At 39.3% G+C, this 22,303-nt stretch overlaps 1 protein-coding gene across 1 annotated transcript in view; it reads left to right on the forward strand.

Moving 5' to 3' along the window:
• The window catches only part of CHCHD10 (coiled-coil-helix-coiled-coil-helix domain containing 10), a 43,774-nt gene that overhangs the window by 12,400 nt on the left and 9,071 nt on the right, over window positions 1–22,303 (forward strand). The window contains exon 3 of the mRNA XM_044068690.1: window positions 4,038–4,185. Within this exon, the coding sequence (XP_043924625.1) occupies window positions 4,038–4,185 (148 nt within the window). The remainder of the gene's footprint in view (window positions 1–4,037; window positions 4,186–22,303) is intronic.

Consider the following 22,303-nt stretch of genomic DNA (forward strand, 5'->3'; position numbering starts at 1 on the left):
GTATTTAGTATTGAGAAAGGGTTCATACCCGAAAGCTTTGCGTCATAAAGTGATTTGTTCTCAGCATTCCTTGTGTGATTTTGGATCTTTTTGCAGTTTATTTCAGTGATGCCTGATGTTACATAGATATGCTTAACTTTGTTTTTGTAAACACAGCAGCATTTTTGCTGGGCCATAAGGAATGTTGCTACCTGTTATAGTGCAGTTACTCCACACTAGTGCCTCTGTAAATGTGTGCTTTCTTTAAATGCTGTACTCTGTAAATTACATTTACAATTATGTGGACCTTAACTTGGCTACCTGCCTCTTTTAGGTATATTGTATTGCAAAAAAAAAAAACATGGAGTAATATGACTCTTAGGAATTGTGTAATGCTGTGGTATGGAATTTTTTTTTTAATAAATATGGATTGATCAGAACAGAGTACCACATTTTATGAATAATAAGTATCAGTAATTGAATAAAGCTGGCATGTGTCCTTATTTACAGAACTGACAATATAATTGAATCAGCTGCTGTTGTAGGAGTTTACTCTTAAATTTAACATCATCATTTTCCATCACTGTCTTCTAATATTTTTGGCACATTATGTAACTACATTTCCATTTGCATTACATGAACAAAAATGTAGAATGCAGCGCCACAGCAAGCCAATAAAAAGCAGATGGCAAAGAGCAATGTAAAATCCAAATAGAGTTTTATTCAAATAAAGTCTATTTGGATTTTACGCTGCTCTTTGCCATCTGCTTTTTATTGGTTTGCTGTGGCGCTGTGTTATACATTTCTGTTCATACTACTTGGTTTGTGGTTGAGCACATCTTTATAGTTAGCAGGACTTGTTTTACCGTATTAACTAACATATTGACTATCCTCACAGCAAGAGGTTCTCCTGTTCGATTCTCGGCTGGAGTACCTTCTGTGTTGAGTCTGCATGTCCTCCCCGCGGTCGAGTGGCCTTCGAAAGACATGCGTGAATGGGCGTGCCTTCACTGAAGGTTGGGCGTCGGGCTGGCAACTCGGCACCATAAAAATCTACTGCCAATCATTAGTGGACCGGAGTTCCGCTGTGGCGAACCCTAACCAGGAAAAGCCGAAAGACGACAACAACAACTAACATTAACTATCCCCTTCTGTCTTACATTGTTTTCCTTTTTTTTTTTTTTTTTTTTAGTTTGTCTTATTAACATACCTTCAACTTTTTAAGCACGTCAATGAATAAACAAACACTTTTGTCACTTATCATATGTTATGCATCCTACACATTCTGAACAGATTAACTTATCACAGTGTTGCTTACAAGTTCTTTACAGGCCATCGACTCACTACAGCCAAACCAAATAACCTGGTCATCACAGACATGATATCACAGATGGTGTCAGAGTTCATATTTTATCCAGCAAAACTTACTGCTTAGTTACTCTCCAATGAAAGACTGCAGATTACAGTGCCGTGCCAACATATGACAACCAAGAATCATCATCCCATGGTGCTTTCAGTCCTTTCATATTAAGACCAAAAAGTACAGGTTTTATAACTAATTCAAAATAAAAATTACTCTCTTAAATCACAGACATATTTACAGCCCGACTGTAACTGAAAAATAGGTAGCAAGTTACACTTATCCTCCCCAACCATTCAGAACCAATGTAAAGATATAGGCCTGAAAAAAATTGCCTTTAGTGTTCTACTGCTCTAAATATGCTTTAGTAGAATGTAGCAAACTGCAGCAGTGGGACACAGTAAGTTTTTTTGGCAATTAAATATTTTTTTAGAGATAATTATTTAGCTGTTTTCAAGAGAGGCAAGAAATGTACTCCTTCTGGAGGTGTAGTTTGAGATATTTTCTTTGGAATGGAAGTGTGCTGGTTTATTTCAGTAGTGACGGGGTACTTTCTAGCAGAAAAGATCTAGAAAGATCTTTCACTAGAAGCTGACTGAGAAGTTTCAGTAGCTGAATAACATACTGAATTTATTCTGCCAACACTCTACAGCAATGAAGACAGTATTGTCACCTAGAGTGTATTCTCAGACAAGTCTTGAACCACCATAACTGTTCTGCCTTCCACTGCAGTCCATTTTCCTCATCAGTACAACTGCAACAAGACCTCTTTATTTTCATACTGAGTCACATATTCGACTAAAATCACTTTCTACTGTTATCAGCTCCAGCCAGTGGTAATCGGTGCTCATGTGGCGGAACTCCATTGCATCATTTGTTTTTTTTCACGTATTTCAAGACAGTAAGCTGCTCCCTGCTATTCCAGCATTCCAGCATTCCACTTAATGCACTAAAGTACAGTCCGAGATTATCTTCCAAACTAGCCAGTTTAAGTTCAGTATAAAATCTGACTGGTTAACTCCACTGTCAAACAGCAGATATCTACCAGTCACTGCTTGTAAAGGTGACATAGTGTCCTGCTGTTTCTTCAAAAGCTCATTGGAATCATCACCAGAGAAGTCAGGCTGCTTTGCTTACAGACTCGTCATCCTTTCTCTCTGCCACCTTACTGCTTCCATGGCCATATGTGTGTCTGTATTCCAGAGTCTCATCACTTGTTTGTTTCCAGTCATCTTTTTTAGTGGAAGGTGTAACATCAGCTAGCTGCCCCAACACTTCTTTCTAAGTATCAGTACACGTATTCAAATCAATGGACACCTTCTCCCAAGACAAGACAGCCAGTTACTCCAACACTGTAACTGAAGTAATGACAAAATTTTAGAAAACATTTAAAAGCATCAAACTTTATGGAGGGGGGGTCAGGGGATCAACCGCCCTATTGAAGCACTGTGACACTTCCTGTAGTTTGTGTTTTTTATTACACCCCAGTTCTCTGCAGTTACATACATAGCTGTATGAATATTGGTTAATGTCCTTTTTTTCCCTTCCCCATGCTAAATTCTGTGGCACCCTATCCCATGTCAATCACCAGGTCTACCATCCTTCTCCACACTCCTGGGCTTTCTCTGTAAGGCTGAGGCCAGAGTGGAACTTAAGAATGTCTTGAGGGGTAAGGCCATCACACCATCTGCTTGTGATTGTTTTACTTATGCCCTGTACCATTCCCCACTCCTCTACCATCTCTTTGGTGCTGCTTGGAGGGTGGGCTTGCATTTGGGATGTGATGATGCATTGCTCCACTTCTGTGGCACCTCAGTCGAATGTCCCCGCCATAATCCCTTTTAGGACTGCACCCCTCCCCGCCATAATCCCTCTTAGGACTGCACCCCTCCTCTTCATATATCCCCGGCCTTATGCATTGAAGCCCATTGAAACCTTCCCTGTCTGCAGGATGGTAAACGCCCATTCTTTCCCCGTGGTCCATCAGTCACATAAGCCAGTAATCAAGCCAGGGTCAGATAGGCCATAGACAATGCAATAATCCTCTGCACCACTGGAGAGGCTGAATATCAGTTACAGTCTGCAGATCTGCTTCACTTTTTAAATCCCAAATTACCATTGTATGACTTGCCTACCAGCAGTTGTAAGAATTAATCCAAAAGCCACAAACTTACCTTAAATGAAAAAAAAAATAGGCAAACTTGTGTTAGTGCAGTTCAACATTATTTGAATCTGAAGCTGTAATCCAGTCCATTTTTTTTCTGCTCTGCCTCAGGTACTTGTTATATGCAGGTGCGAAAAACACTTCCTCTCTTTACTGACATCCTGTTTTCCACATCACTTAGCGTGTAATATATTGTCTACAATTTCATACGTTTTTACATATGTGACACATTTACCCTTGCCTTAGTTTTACAGACTTTCCCTTCTTTTTGTGCTCTCTAGAATTGTAATTTCAGTTTATTTTCAGAACGTAATTGAGGTTACATTTCTTCATATTTCTGTGCCTGTATTTGTGAACATAATCTGTGAATGACATTTGTGCATGCCTGCTGTTAAGCAGTTAGTTGATGGAATAAATGCATGACATTGTTTGACTAAGGACAGAGAAAAACTAATGGAATAGAATTATCATGATTACATCTTGGCATCTTATGGAAACTACCTAAGCCATTTTTTATTGTTTTGCTTGTTTTAGGAACCTCCTCGTCAGCCAGCATACCAACAGCATTACGGTCCTTGCCAGTACGAAATAAAGCAATTCTTGGACTGTGCAACTAATCAGTCTGATTTGACTCTGTGCGAAGGATTCAGTGAGGCATTGAAACAGTGCAAACACAATCATGGTAAGTGCATTCAGAGCAGTTGCTAGCTTCTATCTTGATGCCCCATACTGACAGTCTAGGTGGAGGGTCATGATTATAAGAGGAGTGTATTATTATTATTATTATTATTATTATTATTATTATTATTAATAATGTATCTGTCTAGCAGATGCAAGTGCATTTTTGTGGCATTACCTTATTAGGTACCTCATTGATTAGGTGACTTGCAGTAGATTGCTTAATATGCAGGTAGAGACTGAAAACCCAAGACTACGTGATGAAACTTCTTAGAAGTTTATGGAAGCTAAGCTGAGGAGATGTTACCTTAGATTACATGGTCAGTACTTTGGCTTTTTTCGTAGGATTTTCAGGACATTTGTTTCTTTCATTTTGTAAACTGAGGATCTAGGGTATTTGAAATGGCGTGGGCAGAGCTGCATCAAGATCAAAGGTGGCCCTAGGCAAGGTAATAGCCTAGACCACACACACACACACACACACACACACACACACACACACACACACACACACAGCCATTCCAGTGTCCCATTACATTGCTGCTTCTCCTCAATTACTATAAACACTTTTCAAACCTATCCGTGTACATACTATTTTATTTACTTTTACAATGATTATGGAGATTTTGATTTGACGTAAAACTTTTTTTCAGATTTTTATAGGTTCACAGGTATATATTAGAAAACCGGGGCCTTTAAACCTAGGGGTGTGATACTAACCCACAATGTTTATGTTTTAGACATTTATATGGGGGGGGGGTGATTTCTGTCCCCCCCCCCCATGATTTACTGAGTGCTTCTGTCCATCAGAGATGTAGGTGCCAGACCAGAGGAAAATTTCTGATTTCACATTAACTGGTCTAAGTTAAGCTTAAATAGGGTTAGGGAGGGACTTTGCTTCACTGGGATGGGGAGCACAAACACTTTTGGTCATTTGCTAAACAAAACAGTCTCACATGGTAAACAGACTTAGTATAAGAAACAGTAAAGTTCTCTTCTCTTGAAGCTCGCATTCATTGAAAATGCATCTTGCTAGTGGCGGATTATGTGTTTCTTGGGTCTTGGGAGTGTTTTCAGTCCATGGTCCCCCTGCACACATTTTTAGAACCATGCATAAATGCATGTGGTGTTTGATCTGATTTCTTAATTGTTTTAAATTATATTTCTTATTTAATACAGCAGTGCTTGTTAGTTTTAAATTTGTCGTTTGGAACATATTTCCAGTAAGCAGTGGAATTAAATGTATGAACCAGTAATGACAAAAGAACCCATTTCAGAACATTTTGACCATAAAAGGCCACTCAAACTGCTGTCATTATAATCCAGCAATATCCAAACTCAACAATCAAAGCCATTTTATTGACTGTGTACACATCGCGTGACTGACTGTGATAAAAATGGCCACAGTGAAGTATTCCATTAACTTTGCGCAAATGCACACTAGTCTTGCAAAGACAAACAAATGACTGTCTAACTTTATCAGGTCAGCGGAGTGGGTAATTTTTATCCAAAGACATCCCCCAAACGCAGCAAATATAGCGACATTGTTGACTGCATCCTTCTCAGATGTCTGTGTAAAAATGATAAGACCAAAGCCACATACTTCAAATTTGTTTCACACAAGCACACAGTAGCTGCAATATTCCAACTTCACACACACACACATACACACACACACACACACACACCAGATTAAAAACTGTTTAAAAATGACTAGATGATAAGAGTGTAAGGTAGTTTCATTCTCAGGGAGTCTCTCATCCCCAGCAGCAGTCGTATCCCTTTCCTGACTGTGTACACCCATTATTGTTCTTCTTCTTCTGGCTTTTTCCCAGTTAGGGTTCGCCACAGTGGATCACCGTCCGCTCATGATTGGCAGTGGAGTTTTACAGTGTCGAGTTGTCAGCCCGGCGCCCAACCTTCCACAGAAGGCACACACATGCATGCACTCACACATAGGGCCAATTTTAGTGTGTCCAATCCACCTACAGGATGTCTTTGGGATGTGGGAGGAAACCAGAGCACCCGGAGGAAACCCACGCGACCACAGGGAGGACATGCAGACTCCGCACAGAAGGCACCCCAGCCGAGGATTGAACCAGAGAACCTCTTGCTGTGAGGTGGCAATGCTAACCACTGCACAACCGTGGCCGCCCCTTTATGAAGCAATAAAGCACTTTATTTTGTACTTTATTGGAAGCTTTGGATGAACTACATGAGTCTGTATAAAGGTCTCCAGTATCATATCATAAGAGCCAGTGAAATATAAGATAGATTAACTTGAAAAGTATTTATGAGAGTATAAAAAATATTAACCACCCAATAAAATATGTTAAGCCAGTCTGCACAGTCTCTGCAGAAGTAAAAGTCGTCTGAGTTCCATGTTAAGACTTCTGCTGACAAACAACTTTTGCGTTTTAGTGCATAATTTACAAATTCAGGACCTGCTACCCTTGAAGAATAAACTGCCTAACTTACATTAAAAGAATGGTACGCTGGTGGTATTGTCATAACATTTCCAGAACTTTACCACCCATGCAGTTGGGAATGGATAGCAAATAATGACAACAGGTTGCAGTTATGGAAATCATTAAGGAACCTAGTCCAAATTCCCATTTGCTGCAATGCACTGAGCAAATCACTTAACCAAACAGTATCCTACAGTAGGTAAATGAAGATGGAAAGATTAAAACCCTGCATCCTTGACACAGGAAGCAGCTCATTATTAACAAATCACAACTTTAGTCCTCTCTGCTGCATGTCAGAGTAACCGTTTTGAAGTAAATGCAGAAATCCTCTACACTCCAGTCTTGTAGAGAAGACTGTATCGCAGTAACATGCATCAGTGTCTACATAATGAATGCTTAAGATCAGACTTTTCTGATCATCTCCAAATAATGCAGACTGTATTATCTAAGAAATGTTGACCCCTTTGCAGTTTGCAGGAGGCTGTAAAGAAGGTACTTCAAAAATGTAAATGCACCATGTTTAGACTACAGTACACAACCCAAGTCTACTAACAAATTAATTCATTCTTTGGTGCAGTTAATAAAGCAAAACAATTATGGTATAAATGCAACAATCCCCAATTCATACAAAAATCAGAAATAATATTGATTACTGCATATAACATACTATTTTTTGGCAGGTGCTTAAATATTTTTAGGACATGTACATCTCATTTTAACCTCATTATGTATTCACTTCAAGAATAGTTACTAGTTATCCCTTCTGACATCACTCAGTACATGTCTGACATACATGAATGGCTAATAATGATGTATTGTCACAGCATACACTCCCAGGGTCAACAGAATTCGATTGTGTACAAATGGAGCCCTATGCAAGGGATATCGGTTCATATGTAAGTACTAGGCTAGATGCCCTTGTGGTTCATTTTAAACCTAGCCAGTTCCCTTCAGTGAGAATCAAACCTCTTACTTCTTGTCTGTGAGTTAAACGCCTTTAACGATTATGCCAACCCCAAATAATGTTCCCAGGTAAATACTAGGCAGTCTGTTTGCAAACGTTTGTATGCCTAACAAGTAACCAGACGGTTAACAAAGGTAATAATCAAATCCTGTACCTTGTGCTTGTGAGGTACAGACCAATTTCAACCACAGTCTATTGTTTAAAGCTGAGAGTGCACATACTATTTTCTAATTTAATTTTAGAATTATCACAATGACTTAGATTTCATTTAAAACTTTTTGTATATATTTTACATAAACAATACTGACAGATATTTTTGAAACAAAACAACCCCCCCCCCCCCAAACTGAAAACAGACAGCATGAGAAACAGTGAACTCCTCTTCCCCTGAAACTCACATTTGTGACTATGCATCTGGCAACCCATCAAACTACAAGAGGTGTGCTGGGATTCTTAGCAAATACAGAAGTGGAAATTAGCGGCTGCGTGAGTAGTGCAGGAATTCAAAAGACAGATGTATAATGAATTTGCTAACAGCCTGAGAGAGCCCACTGGACACAGGTGTTCCTTTTCTGGAGTATTGTCTGGTGAAATAACTTGACAGAGTTTCACAAAAGACAGATGAAGACTTAGGGAATCAAACCACGTACTACAGGAAGCAGCACTTTAACTGTTCATAGCCATAATCATCTGCACTAAGTGCTAGACAAACTGTTGTAGCCAAAACACAGCGCATTCTTAACACCCATGTGCTTACAAAAAAAACACAAGCTAAGTTAAACATATTTTCAGATTTAAAATATTAGCATTAAACTTTTAGACCTAGTGAAGCCCAGTTTATTCACAACTAAATAATAAACACACAGTTAACATTAAGGAAACCAAGTCTCACATCTGAAGAACATGGCTTATATGATGATACTCCTGTTCACTACAATGTGATTTGCTTGAGGACAGGGCAGACATATAAATCAGAATCAGTGATGTTCTGCAAAATAAGTAACAGATTAGAGCAGACTACTCCTAAATCATTTAAAAAGTTAACTGTACAACAGGTTTAGAATCAACATATGTTTTTTTGAACCACAAAAGCTGTGAAAATCTAATGACTGACATTGACCGACTGTAATCCTCAGTGCTTTACCAAAGAAACAAAAAAATGTTAATGGAGATGTGGCAGGGATTAAGGCTGTTGTCTCCTGTATCTAAGTACAGAGTCTGAGACTTTGAGAGAAGAAGTCAATTAATTAGTCAGTGCCTCTTAACTGGGACATTATACACACAGACACACTGTTGCTGCAAAAACATGCAATATGCTGACCAGAAAGTCAGAGGAAAAGTTAGTTTAAATGTTGTCAGGACAGAAAACATTTTTCTATTTTTAATTAATTTTTTTGCATGGTTGGGTCCCCAACCAGCATTAGGCCCTAGGCAGCTGCCTAGGTAACCTTGAGCTGAAACCCTGGGGTGGGCAGTTATGTTCTTTTACAAGTGTTGCTGTTGTCTATTGTAATACATTTTTACTCCATGTTTTAGTAGCTAATTTATAAAGGCGGAATGCATGAAGTGCTGTGGATAGCACCCCCTAAGCAAAAATAATTCGGATGGTGTCTGCCTTTGCAACGGGCTTCCTGTCATGATGCCAGCAGAAGGGGTGGAACATGCTAACCAGCTAAGCTATCTAGATACACAGTCTGCTTTCAGAGGCGATCAGGGAGCAGTGTCTGTCTGTTTACTAGAAAGCACATGGTAGCTCTGGGGATCAAACCCAGGGCTGCTGCAAGGTTGGGTCTAGCAGCACGTGCCATAAACTCTGTTCAAAACTGTCAGACAGAGAAAACAAATGTGAGTAAAGTAAACATTTAAAAATGAAAACGGCTAGAAAATTGTGGAGCAAACTGAAAAAACTTTGAGACTAACTTGTGAGCAAAAGTAAAAACTAACAAAGTTCTGTAGAGTTCATGCTGAAGAAATTGGTGAGAAAGGAGGGGGCAACAGTGCTTATGTCTCCTGTATCAAAGGTGTAGCTGTACTTGGTGTACAGTCAGAAGGTGGTGCTACCAAGTTGTCTTTATGGAACATTGCTGCTTGCAGGGCAAAAGTCTGTCCTAATGAATGAAGACATGTGCCTTTCAGCTGCTGTCCGTCATACGTTACAGTCATGATTTTTGCCGTCAGATTTTGTTAAATTCATTGTCATTTGTAAAATGATAGTCATTTGTATGTGTTTTTATTTATGTGAATTTGTCGATGGGGTAGAGCTCTGATAACAAAAGACCAATTTCAATCACAGTCCATTAGCCCAATATAATTTGTTATTCAGTAAGCTAAGTTTGTTTGTTGATCACACATAATCTGCAGAGTTTGCATCCAGTATTATGTGAAATAGAAAATGTTTCTTCTTTCTGGCTGTCTGCTGTAAATGATGAATACCAATACAAGTTTTTGTTGTTGTTGTATTTATGTATGTGTTTATTTTTTTTTATAGTGAGATACCTGTGTCAGTTAATGGTTGCAAAAAGTAGCTAAATCTTTTTTTGTAGTCTCTGTGGTGTCAGCAATAGATTACCATTTTACCATATTTGCTACTGTCTAAGGATTTTGTGGGTCTATATTAGAACCACGAAAAGTCAGTTCAGTGAACGGCTTTTGCATCGAAAATGCTGTTTGTTGAACTCGCTATTGTGGGTGGCTGCGCCCCCACACCCCCCTGCTAATTAAATATCCTAACTTTGAGATCGCACTAATGTACTGCAATCTCATTATAACAGTTCGCTGAACGGCATTTTCTGTGTAAAATGCCATTCACTGAACTGACTTTTCATGGTTCTAATATAGACCACGGTTTTGTATCTGCTGTGATATGGGTCCAGTGACAGTGCACCGCTGTGTAGAATGCATATACAGGCTGTTTAAAGCTCATCTTACATATACTTTTCCATTAAGGGTTTTCTTTAGTAGTGTTTTAGATTTTATTTTTTCTAGGAATGTAGAACGTCACCTCTCTTAAGAGTGGGCAAGTAAATAGTTAAATTGTGTTCAGAATCACTAATTTATTAAAAGATCACTAGATAGTATTTATGCTTTAACAGGCAGTTAATTCTTAATTGCATTTCACATAATTTTCTTTGTTACGTTGTGCTGCAATATAAAGTTTATTTTGAAACTTGCTTTTCCAGCAGAGAAACAAACAAAGGAAAAAAAAACATAGAGCAAGTGTGAGCATATCTGTAGATAGCAGTGTAAACATATGGAGCGTGTCTTGGTTAATGAGCTTACATTTCTTACATCCATTTATAGCAATTCTTACCCAACTTAATATTTTCAGCCACCAATTAACAGATCCCTACAATAGATAAACAAACAGACTCAAATCAGTAGGACAAACCAGAAAAGGTGTCCTGTTGCACAGTGTATTTATATTTTGTCTTTCTTCTTTGCTGGTAGAAGGCATTCACAACACTTATAACCCCCCCCCCCCAAAAAAAAAGCAATCCACAAAACAGCCCCTCCCCCCATCAAGAAGAGGAAGGCAAAACTGCAATAATTCCGATTAATATTCAGTAGGCATTCGTAGGGAACACCCTCCCCCAGATTCTGACCCTGCCTTGTCTGGAGACCATTGCACTACGGGTTCTTGTTGTATGTGTACACCATGAAAGACAAAGTAGCAGATGATGAGAAAGTAGCACTTTCATAATTAGTATTTCTATTTCTCTCTCAGAATATAAATTTTTCTAGGAATAAGTACTGAAAAGTTAAGCTGACACAAAGTGGCAGTGGGGAAAAAAAAAGAAACTTGTGACAGTTATAGCAGTGCATGATTGCCACATCTCTTGCACTGTCCCTAACCTTGTCCGTCCCCTCCCCTTTCTTCACCCACTTCACCAACCCCACACCTATTTTGTGATGTAACTGAAATATTGGGGAGGTAGAGCATCTTCTTTTCCTGGTGTTAGATGCAGTTATATAGAGTTAGATTTTTTTAAGGAAACAACAAAGTGGAAATGGAGATTTAACAAACTCAGTCCGATTTTATTTATTTATTTATTTATTTGTTTAATACAGAATGCTGGAGTTTGTCTAGTGTTTTCTGGACTACCAGACAATTGCTCCGATTTCCAGATAGACCTAAAAAAACATATAAATAGAAAAAGAGCACTTATTGGTAGTGATAACCCTACTGTCAACTCAGTTTTTCTTTATGGTCGCTCCCACAAAATTATGTCAAGTTAGGCACTGGCAAATGATATTGCATACACAAGCCTATAATTCTGGCAATCAGAAACACCATATGACTTTAGAGGTGCTTTCTTAAATTATGGTTTCACTAATAGGCTACCCCTGTGTTAATTGTCATTGTAGGCTTTTCCACCAGTGAGACATAACTGATAGATTGGCTTGCTAGGATTAAGACTTCCCTGTTACTGCACTTGTTATGGAAAAATAGTAGCTTATACTCTGATGTAGAAAGTGAAGCTTTGTGGGGTCAGTCTTTCATGATGTTATGTCAGACGATTTCAGCTTCAATCAAATTTTCAGGCATCACTGGTTGTCAGCAAAGTTAATTGCAAAAGAAACACACTTTTTGGGACTAACAGTATGGTATATGTTAAGAAGATTATTGCCATCACTCAGGGCTGTTTATGTGACGGCACACTTTAACTACATCATTAGAAGCAGATCATTCTCTTCAGGCAAACATCATGGCCAGTAACTTGAAATTCCCAGGAAGCATTGGGTAACCCAGTTTGGTTATGGATATGTTTTATGCAACAGTTTGAAATAAACCATCCCCTCACTTACTGCTTCTCATTCATAGGATCCTAGGAGATTATTAGCTTGTTGACCCTGAGGTAATTTTAAGCCTAGCAGTGTCAACCCAGTGTAATACCATAGAAGTACTAGTCAGTACCCAAGATTGCATTTGGTGATGACTGCCCATGTCCAGGAGGGTTGTGGGCACTGTCCCTGCTAAGAATTTACGGTGCCCCATCCACTTGTCCAGGTTCCTCTTGAGCAGTGTCCTAGAGGTGCTCTGTTTTACATTGGTAGCCTGTTCCAAAGATGTGGCAGTCGTTGGGAGATAAGTCTGTCTCTCCAGCATATCCTATTTAAATCACAGGCCATATTTAAGTCCCTTGAATGGGCAGTCCTAGACCCATTTTTAATTTACAGATATGCAGTAAGTTCATTATGTTTGTGTCTTGGGTTGCTCTGTAGGCCAGGAGTCTCTCCTAAGAAGTGTATATGATACAGAGTATAGTGACAGCAACTTTAGTCAGTCCATGTAAGGCACATGCTGGAGGCCCTTCAGCTTTGTTAGAAACCTCTGGGGTTTGTCTAATTGCTGCAGGTGCTTAGTACGGTACATACCAAATGGGGCTTTATACTCCATTATTGGCCAGATAAGTGCCAAGTATAGAGGGGTTATAACTTCTTTTGCTCTCAAGGCAATGCCTTTGCTAATCAAGTGAGCTACGTGGAAAGCTTTCCTTACAACGGTAGACACGTGATGGTCAAAGTTAAGGTCACGGTTAACCTGTGATCCCAGGTCCCTTACACTTCATGAGTTCTTAGGGTATTGTTGATTTGCTAGTGTGAGGAAATGAGGATGCATTTCTTTGCATTCAGTTTTAGATTGTGACCAATACACCAGTCATTGGTCTGTGTGAGACCCTCCTGGAGTATACTGACATCATTTGGGGATTCAGTGATTGCACCTAGTTTGTAGTCTGCAGACTTGGTCAGCCACAACCCTTTAGTTTTGACCTGAACTTCTGAGAAGTATATACTAACAGTAGGGAGCCCAGCACCAACCCCTGCGGCACCCCGCTGGTAGCAGATATGCTGGTTGATGTGTAGTCACCCACTTTGATAGTGTGTATCTGGTTTGTGAGACAGTTGGCAACCCATCTTACAGCAAAGGGTTTACATTCAGTTTGCTAAGTTTATCGGTAATGCCTGAATGTGAGATTGTGTTGTGTTGAAAGCCTTTGACAAGTAAAGGTATGCTGTGTGCATGTATTTGCCCTCTTCTGTGGCCTTGGTCACGCTTTCAAAGAAATCCATCAGATTTAACAGGCAGGATCTGCCCTTCACGAAGCTGAATTGGGTAGGATCCAGAGATTGGAGGTCACCTATGTCTTTATTTATGAAGTCCATAATGATATGTTCCATCGCCTTACAGATGTGATTGGTCAAGCTTATGGATCTGTAATTCCCCAGGTCTGTTGCTAGGCCACTTTTGTGGAGGTCAATAACTGTAGCAGTTCTCCATTCCACAGGAACAAAGCCAGTGGCTAAGCTATGATTGAAAAGGGTACTTATTTGTGATGCTAGTTCATGTTTTAGCCTGTTTAGAAGACAGCCTGAGATGTCATCTGGTCCCATAGAGGCTGTGCTCTTTGCCTTGGGCAGGGCTTTGAGAACCTGCTCTTCAGATATGTAAGTTGAGGGAGAAGTTTTGGGGGATGGGTTGTTAGAGGGGGTAAGGGAGTGAAATTTTTGCCAAACCTAGCCGCTAGCTGGTTCGCTATCTCTGTGAAATCAGTGTGTGTGGCACTGTTGGCCACCAATTCTGCACATGCTTGGGTCCTACCCTTTAGGTTGCGTACATAGCTGTAAAAAGGCCTTATAGTTATTCTTGGCAGTACTTCCTAGGTTTCTCTGAAAGGAGCTGTTGGAGGACTTGACAAGTTGTCTTATTTGCCTGTTAAGGCTGAAGAGGGTGCTTTTCCATTGTTGTGTCCTTGTTTTTGCTTTCTTGGATAGCAACTTTTTGAATTTATTGTAGAGTTTGATGCTGGAAGTCCTCCGTGGAAGCTTGATTTTACTTGGAGCTCTGGCTTTTGATTCTCTCTGGTACAGCAGAGTTCATACACTTATGCAAGTGATTGGTTGCACAGGGCTTTAGTGTAAGCTTCAGCATAGTTACCACTTTCAGCTTGGGGTGGGGCTTGGAATGCATTTACACCTTCACATAGGAGGGTATAGTTTTCCTTGGTGAAGTTTTTAAGTCTGATTTCACCCTTTGTGAGTTCTGTTATGAGGCTCAATTTGAAGGTGACTGATTTGGGGTCAGTTTTAACTAATGAAGCTCCAGCAGTTGCAGCAGTGTACCTGTTTGACATGTTGGTGAGGACTAGATTTGGAATGTTTGTTCCTTTTGTCAGGGTATGGACAATTTGCTTCCTCTTCTCTGCACATCTGTCTCATGCTTCTTCTCCTTTGTAGTCCTCTTCCCTCTGCGTGCCTCTCACACCCCTTGGTTTCTTTTCCTGTGACTATTCTCACTTGCTTCTTGTTTTCATATATCTCTATATTATAACATGCTGTTAATGCTGTAGCATAAGCCATTTCATTCATTATGGTTGCATCTTATCCAGATAGCTCCGGTAAGCATAATTCCATTTCTCCAGCCATGTTTTGACGTTGTGTACTGCTTCTTGAACTAAATGTTGTAGCATGTTCTTGTCCTGTAATTTTTTTTTTCATTTATTATGTGATTCTATTCATCCAGGCTGTGCCTGCAAGTCATCCATTAAGATTGGTGCACTATCCCAGTAAACAACTTTAAATAAACAAATTTAAGCCTTGGCAGAGATGTACTAGGCACTATGTGCTCCCTGTTCCTTAACAGCTACTTGGGGGCATGCTTTGTTGTTGCTTCTGCTGTGACATAGTGGGCTTCACATCAGGCTTACGGAATTGCATAATTTTTGTATTCACAGCCTACACTGCAGGGCTGTATGCATCATTCTGTAAGAGTATTGACTTGGGGGGGGGGGGGGTAGTTGCTAACCATGTAGTACCTGTTCAGGGCGCCCTTGCATGTTCTTCTGTTAGCAGTTTTACCCCACTACTCCCTGATCAGTCTTTACATTGATTCCACTTTAGTTACCCATTCAGACCCTGTAAGGTTCTTGTTTTCTCTTTGCAGTGAGGGATAATTTGCAACTGGTTGTCCTATATTATTATTAATTTAACATGCTGGTGCTGCACTCCTGAGTGTGGCTTCCTTTTTATGAGTTGTTAAACCAAGACCCATTGGCCTGAGTAGGTGGTAGCTCAGCTGGATGTAAAGGATCCCCTGGCACTCATTAAAAAGAGTAGGGATTCCTTTATTTGTATTATCTTAGTACATCACACCTTTCCATGCTGTTTCATTTCTGCAGCATTTGCACTATTTTTTAATATTGCATATCTTCAAATTTGCAAACCACAAACCTGTAACACCTCATTCTGTTTCTATCCCCTCATCCTTACCAATGCCCCATTTCTCAGCTTCAATTTTTTTCTTTTACATATTTTCTGTACAACATTATATCAATGTTTATATTTCAAAAATGTTTGAATTCCCCCCAAAATTCATTTTTTTACAGTCCAAAAAAGAATGTTTTATATTTTCTTTTCCATTACAACCTTTACATTTTCTGTATGTGTGTGTATATGTGTACATGCATGTATTGGAAGAGTGCCTCTGCCATTGCAGTGTGTTGCTGGTAGGGAGAACACTAGCTTTAAAGAAGAGTTATATAAGTTGGTAGGAATGTTTATAGAAATAGGTTATGAGGTAGTTAACAGGAGAAGCAGTTTATTTCAGCCTATACTATGCTCTGAAGTTTCTAAAAAAAAGTTCTTCACTGAGGATGAAATCAAGTCTTGTACCTTTGCAGAAGTGAAGGCAAAGTCTGTCAGACCCCTATACAAGCTGCTGAATGTCTGCATGTAAAATTGTAATATAATATTTGAGACAATAGAGATATTTAAATGGAAGAAGATATATGCATCTTTGGAAGGGTTTGTGTTAGAGGGTGTTGCAAACAGTTATGGACTGAGTTTTTTTTTTTTTTTTTTTAATTATTCATTTACACTTTGCTCACTGGGTTGGTCTCACAAGGCCAGTGGCTTTTTCATGGGAGACTTGAGGTGGTCTTCATACTAACTAGGGGCAATTTGGCCAGGACAATGGGGAGTGCCCCAACTCTTTTTTTGAGCACTAGATGTCACCACAGGGCTGCCAGTAGTGCTTAAAAGAACTCCAAGATGGAGGCTAGCTAGCAGAATTGACAACATGAAGGAGAGCAGTGTAGAGTCATTTGAAAATATGGAAAAGGATGCTGAACAGAAGGAAATCATGACTGATGAAGTATCAGATGCTGCTGTGAAGACATCAGTAGCCGATTCTGTCATTGTAGTGGATGATACAAAAGTAAGCGGCATTTAGCTGCTTCTCAGACTGGTTCTGTGCAGGGAAGCATTGTAGTAACAGAGATGGAAGATGCTGGAATGCAGAATGAAAAATTGCTGGAATTGCTTGAAAAGGAGGAACCAGGAGATGAGTCTGTTGTATTGTGAGGTGAGATGGCAGATTGTGTACTTACTGACGATGAGGAACAGAAATAACAAGTTTTTGATAGTAGCAGAGAAGAATGATTTCAGAATACAAGTGATAACGAGGCTAGAAAAAAGGTAATGAAAATGCTTTTCATTATAAAAAAGGTACTCTGTGAACAGACTAAGAATTAGAATTGGTGTTGCTTTAGAGCAGTATTTCCGGACAGTTTAGTTATGCTATTAGGGTTTTCTGTAAGAGATATAAAGTCTTTTGTTCAAGTCTGTATTAGATAGTCCTCTACAGGCGAGTACATTCACATAGAGCTGACATTAAGGGATTGCCACCAACATATTTAGTAAGGTTATCATACTGTAGCAGTTAATTATTTCTCCTGCTATTTTATTAACTTATCTCTGATTATTTCTCTCAAGTTAGTATTTAGCTTCTGTAGACAACATACATCAGTGTATCCCTAGGCGACACCAATGCAACACAGTCCAACCTAGCTTTATGTATGTTATCTTATAGGTTGTTGGAACTATAGCTGAGCCTGTACTACTCTGTTTTCACTTTAGATGATATAAGACAAGTTAATAATTGCTATGCCTAGATGTATAATGTACTGTTCTCTTTTGTTGTTTTAAGACAATTTCACAATTCTACTGGCTAATTTACTTAGAACAACTTAAACTACTAAATGTTCATATCTCATACTTATGTAATTGCAGCTGCATATCTGTTTTCTATTGGCTCCTGAACCTGGTACTACCTATCTAACTATCTTCTCTCCTCCACCTTTTACCAGCCTTGTGAACCGGTACACTATTGTACCCAATACCTGACTTCACCCTCCTGGAAGTGTGTAGAACCTATTTGAACTAAGAAATCTCCCACCAGCTCCCTGAGAAGCCAGCTCACTGAGACTGTTAAAGTATGTGCTGCTCTACATACTAGACCTTATCTCCATCACTTCAGGTTTATTAACCTTGCTATGTTAGGCAAGTTTCTTTTTCCCTTTCAGGATACCCAGCAGCCTACAACCCATCTTCCTACTATCTCCTTCTCTCCCATTACCAAATTGCTCACAGTCAGCCCATATTTTCTGCCTTTTAAACTGAGCCCCACTCCTCTCTCCCTGTAGTCTGTCACCATTGCATTTTAGATCATTTGCTGCATTCTAGTTACTGGCCACTAGGTGGCGCATTACCGCCATAGTTCGGTAGTCCTTTTTTCTTAACTTACTTTGTGAATCATACACCCTAACCCTTTTGTTCTTGCAGTTTCTTCCCTGCAAAGACGTCTTCATCTACCATTAGTGTCCCTGAGCACTTTCTTCTTCACCTGTGCTTCCTGATACACATATGCTTCTTATGCATGACTCCTAACTTGCCTCTACTCTCTTAGCTTTGTAACTTACCTGCTGTATTCTCCCTTTTCACTGATTGTCTTCCCTCGCTGACCACTCTCTTGTCTGAACCCGCTCCGTTTGCCCTTCGGGCTCACTCCGCTCCCCTACCCTACCCCCAATTCTCACCCACCCCCGGTGGTCCTACATTTACTCTTCTAGTTGACACACCCCTTATCTTCTCCAACCAATCAAATTATTAACTTAATAAACCACTCCTACCACTGTACTGTAACACACTCCCACTAAATAACTAATCTACCTCCTCCCCTACCATTCTAACAATACCTTTTTCTCCCTACCTTCATCTACTATCCAATTCTCACTCCTTCGCTCAATATCCCATCCATCAAAATGAACAAAAATTTCCATCCTTCACAACTAAAATTACTCATCTCCTTATCACTTTTATCTTCTCTTGTCTCTACATACTACTTAACTTCCTACGAATACCCACTAGACTCTTCTCTTACTTTTCCCTCTAAATACACCTCCACCTCTATCTCCTTTCTCTCCCACTTTCTTAAATCAAACCTATCAGCCTAACTACCTACTAGCTAAATACCACAGACTAGCTCAACTCAAATCTAACAAACTAAAAACTAGGAAAATATTTGACTGTATTTATAAACTTCCCCAGACAAGATATTACAAACTCCTCCTCACACTATTGGATGGAGATATTCATCCCAGCCCTGGCCCACACCATACTAATACCATTGTCCACAATAATCAAGACAAACCTCCTTCTGTATTATCTTCCATACCTCCCAACTCCCTCACTATTGCTCACCTCAACATACGAAGTATTTGCAATAAAATCACTCAAGTCCATGCCCTTCTTGAAGTCCATCAATTTGATATTTTATGTCTAACTGAAACATGGCTTAAGCCTACCATCAAAGACAATGAAATCACTCCACCTGGGTATAGCATCATTAGACTAGATCGGACTGTCAAAAAGGGAGGAGGGGTAGCAATTATCTTCAAAACTAAATTCCAGCTTAGTAATCTTAATCTGAATTTTACCTTGGATAATAATGCTGAAATAATCAGCTCCAAACTCCAAGTTAACACTACCAAAGCCATTAATATTATTTGTGCATATCTCCCACCAGGAAATAACATAAATACTCTCGAATGTATCCTCAGCTCACTCTCCACCAACCTCCCTCAAGAAACATTAGTCTTAGGCGACTTTAACATTGGTATACCTGTAACAACATAAATCCCACCTCCCATATAAACCTCTTTGACTTTATACAACTCATCAATAGTCCAACTAGAACTAACAAAACAAACAAAAAAGAAACCACCTTAGACTGAATACTCACTAATTCTCCCCAACAGAATTACCAATCTGGTACCTTACAAGACGACCTAAGTGACCACTCTCTAACATATATCGTAAGACATAAAACCAGCCTAATTTTACCTACTACCTATAGAACCTTACGCTCCAAAAAGCAATTCAATACTGAGCACTTTCAAACTGAGTTAAGACTATGTAATTGGTCACCACTAAAATATCTCCCTCTTAACAAAGCAATAGAATACTTCATCACCACTTCCTTGTCTGTCCTTGATCACCATGCCCCAAGTCGTACTATTAGAACCAAAGCTAAAGCAGCTCCCTGGCTGACCAACACTACTAGGCAAAAAATTATTCTCAGAAACAAATCCTGGGCAAAATGGCGTACCACAAAAAACAATTAGACCACCAATACTTCAAAGAGCTTAGGAATAATACAAAAAAAGCCATCGTGACAGACAAAAAGAACTACTACCTTCAATTTCAACAAAACTCCAAAAATGATCCTAAAAAATTCTGGGCCAGCATTAATAATCTCTTATCCTCAAGCCAGTCTACAACACCAAACCCTCAGGATTCTAACCCAGACAGCCCCACACAAATTGCCAATGACTTCAATTTCTTCTTCACTAATACCATCCAAACTCTTGCTAGTCACCTATCCCCTGACACCACTAAACTATTTTTACCTACTGGAAATACTCCACCTAATTTTCAGTTACAACCTATATCTACATCCTTTGTCTTAGCTCTCCTTCAAAAACTAAAACCTTCCACTCCCTCTGCAGACAAACTTCCTGCAGAATTTTTGCAAATTGGAGCAAAAGCCATCGCTTACCCTATTTCTATTCTGATAAATAGATCTATTAACGAAGGAATCTTCCCTTCTATCTGGAAGATATCTCACATTATCCCACTACACAAAGGGGGGAACTGTAAACACCTTTCAAACTATCGCCCAATAGCACTACTATCATCCCTAGCTAAAATTTTGGAAAAATGTATCCACAAACAACTTCTTAATCACCTCCTCCAAAACAATCTACTTGCTAACTGCCAGCATGGATTCAGACCTTACCACAGTACTACTACTGCCTTACTCTCCTTTACCAACACCATCAACCACAACCGCAACAATAATTATCTAACATCTTCAATCTTCATTGACTTATCTAAAGCTTTCGACATGGTTAATCATAAACTCCTCCTGCACATACTAAAATCCCTCTCACTTGACACCCCTTCTTTAACATGGTTTACATCCTACCTAGATAACCGACAGCAGGCAGTGCTTTGGAAATATTCTTTATCTAATCTCCTTCCTACCTCTTTAGGAGTACCTCAAGGCTCTATCCTAGGCCCCCTCTTATTTTCAATCTTTATCAACGACCTCCAATCAGCTATCCCTAACACCACCTGCAAACAATATGCAGATGATTCTATTATCTGCACTGCCACTTCTCAAACTGAACTTCAGTCCCTTACCCAAAAAGCCTTTTCTACAATTGAAAAATGGTTCTCTGATCGTTGCCTTCTCCTCAACCCCAAGAAAACCAAACTGTTACTGTTCCCACCTTCCCGTAAATGTACACCACTTAATTTCTCTCTCACATCAACTGATTACACTCTCATTTCTCCTGACTCAAATACAAAATTACTAGGAATAATAATTGACAATAATCTAAGCTTTGACTCACAGATCAACAACACAATAAAAGTAGTTAACAGAAAAATTGGTTCCCTTTACAGAATCAAACCCTTCCTTACACATGAAACAAGAACCATCTTAGCTAGATCTCACCTTATCTCAACTCTTCTATATGCTTCCCCCATCTATACTAATCTCTCCAAAAGCAACCTTAAGAAACTTGCTACATCTTACTACAATATTGCTAGATTTGCTACAGGATCACAGTTTCGTACTCACCATTGCCTGAACCTAAGACAACTAGACTGGCTAGAATTTCCTAACAAATTAATACCTCAACAGTTCCTAATAGCTCACAAAGTCCTTTACCAACCAAGTAAAATACCAATACTCTCTAACCTTGTAACACCTTACAATAACATGAAACAGCTACGCTCCTCTAACAAACTTCTGGTTCATACCCCCAAACTTAATAACTCAGCTGGGTATTGCCTCTTTTCCAACTCTTTTGGAAAAAGGTGGAACAAACTACCCTCTGATATCACATCCTTGACTACACTCTCACTTCTTAAAAGACAACTGATTATACATCTCAAGAGTCAATGGCTTTGCCCCTGTACCAACCCAGATTAACCTTCCCCTTACTCTGTCTCTTTTCTTACCCTTTACCCTTACAACTTTCCTTTACATTATATCTATGTAAGGAAATGTATCTGTTATGCACAGTATGACCAAAATAATAAAAAAAATATATATTATTATTTCTTTGTTTTAGACTCTTAGACTTTTGTATTTCTCTCTGTTTGCTCCTATCATAGTTGTACATAATAACTAACCTTGTTTATTAATTCTAATCATGTATTGCTTATTGCTGTATAACCATCTAATATTCCATTGGAGCTTTCCTCCTCGGGCCTCTACTGAAAATGGACATACATCCAGTTAGACTAGACCGGTCAACAAATGCAAAATAAAAAATAAAATA

The sequence above is a fragment of the Protopterus annectens genome, chromosome 4.part0 (genome assembly GCF_019279795.1).
Source record: "Protopterus annectens isolate FY-2018-M chromosome 4.part0, PAN1.0, whole genome shotgun sequence".
NCBI classification, from domain to species: domain Eukaryota; kingdom Metazoa; phylum Chordata; order Ceratodontiformes; family Protopteridae; genus Protopterus; species Protopterus annectens.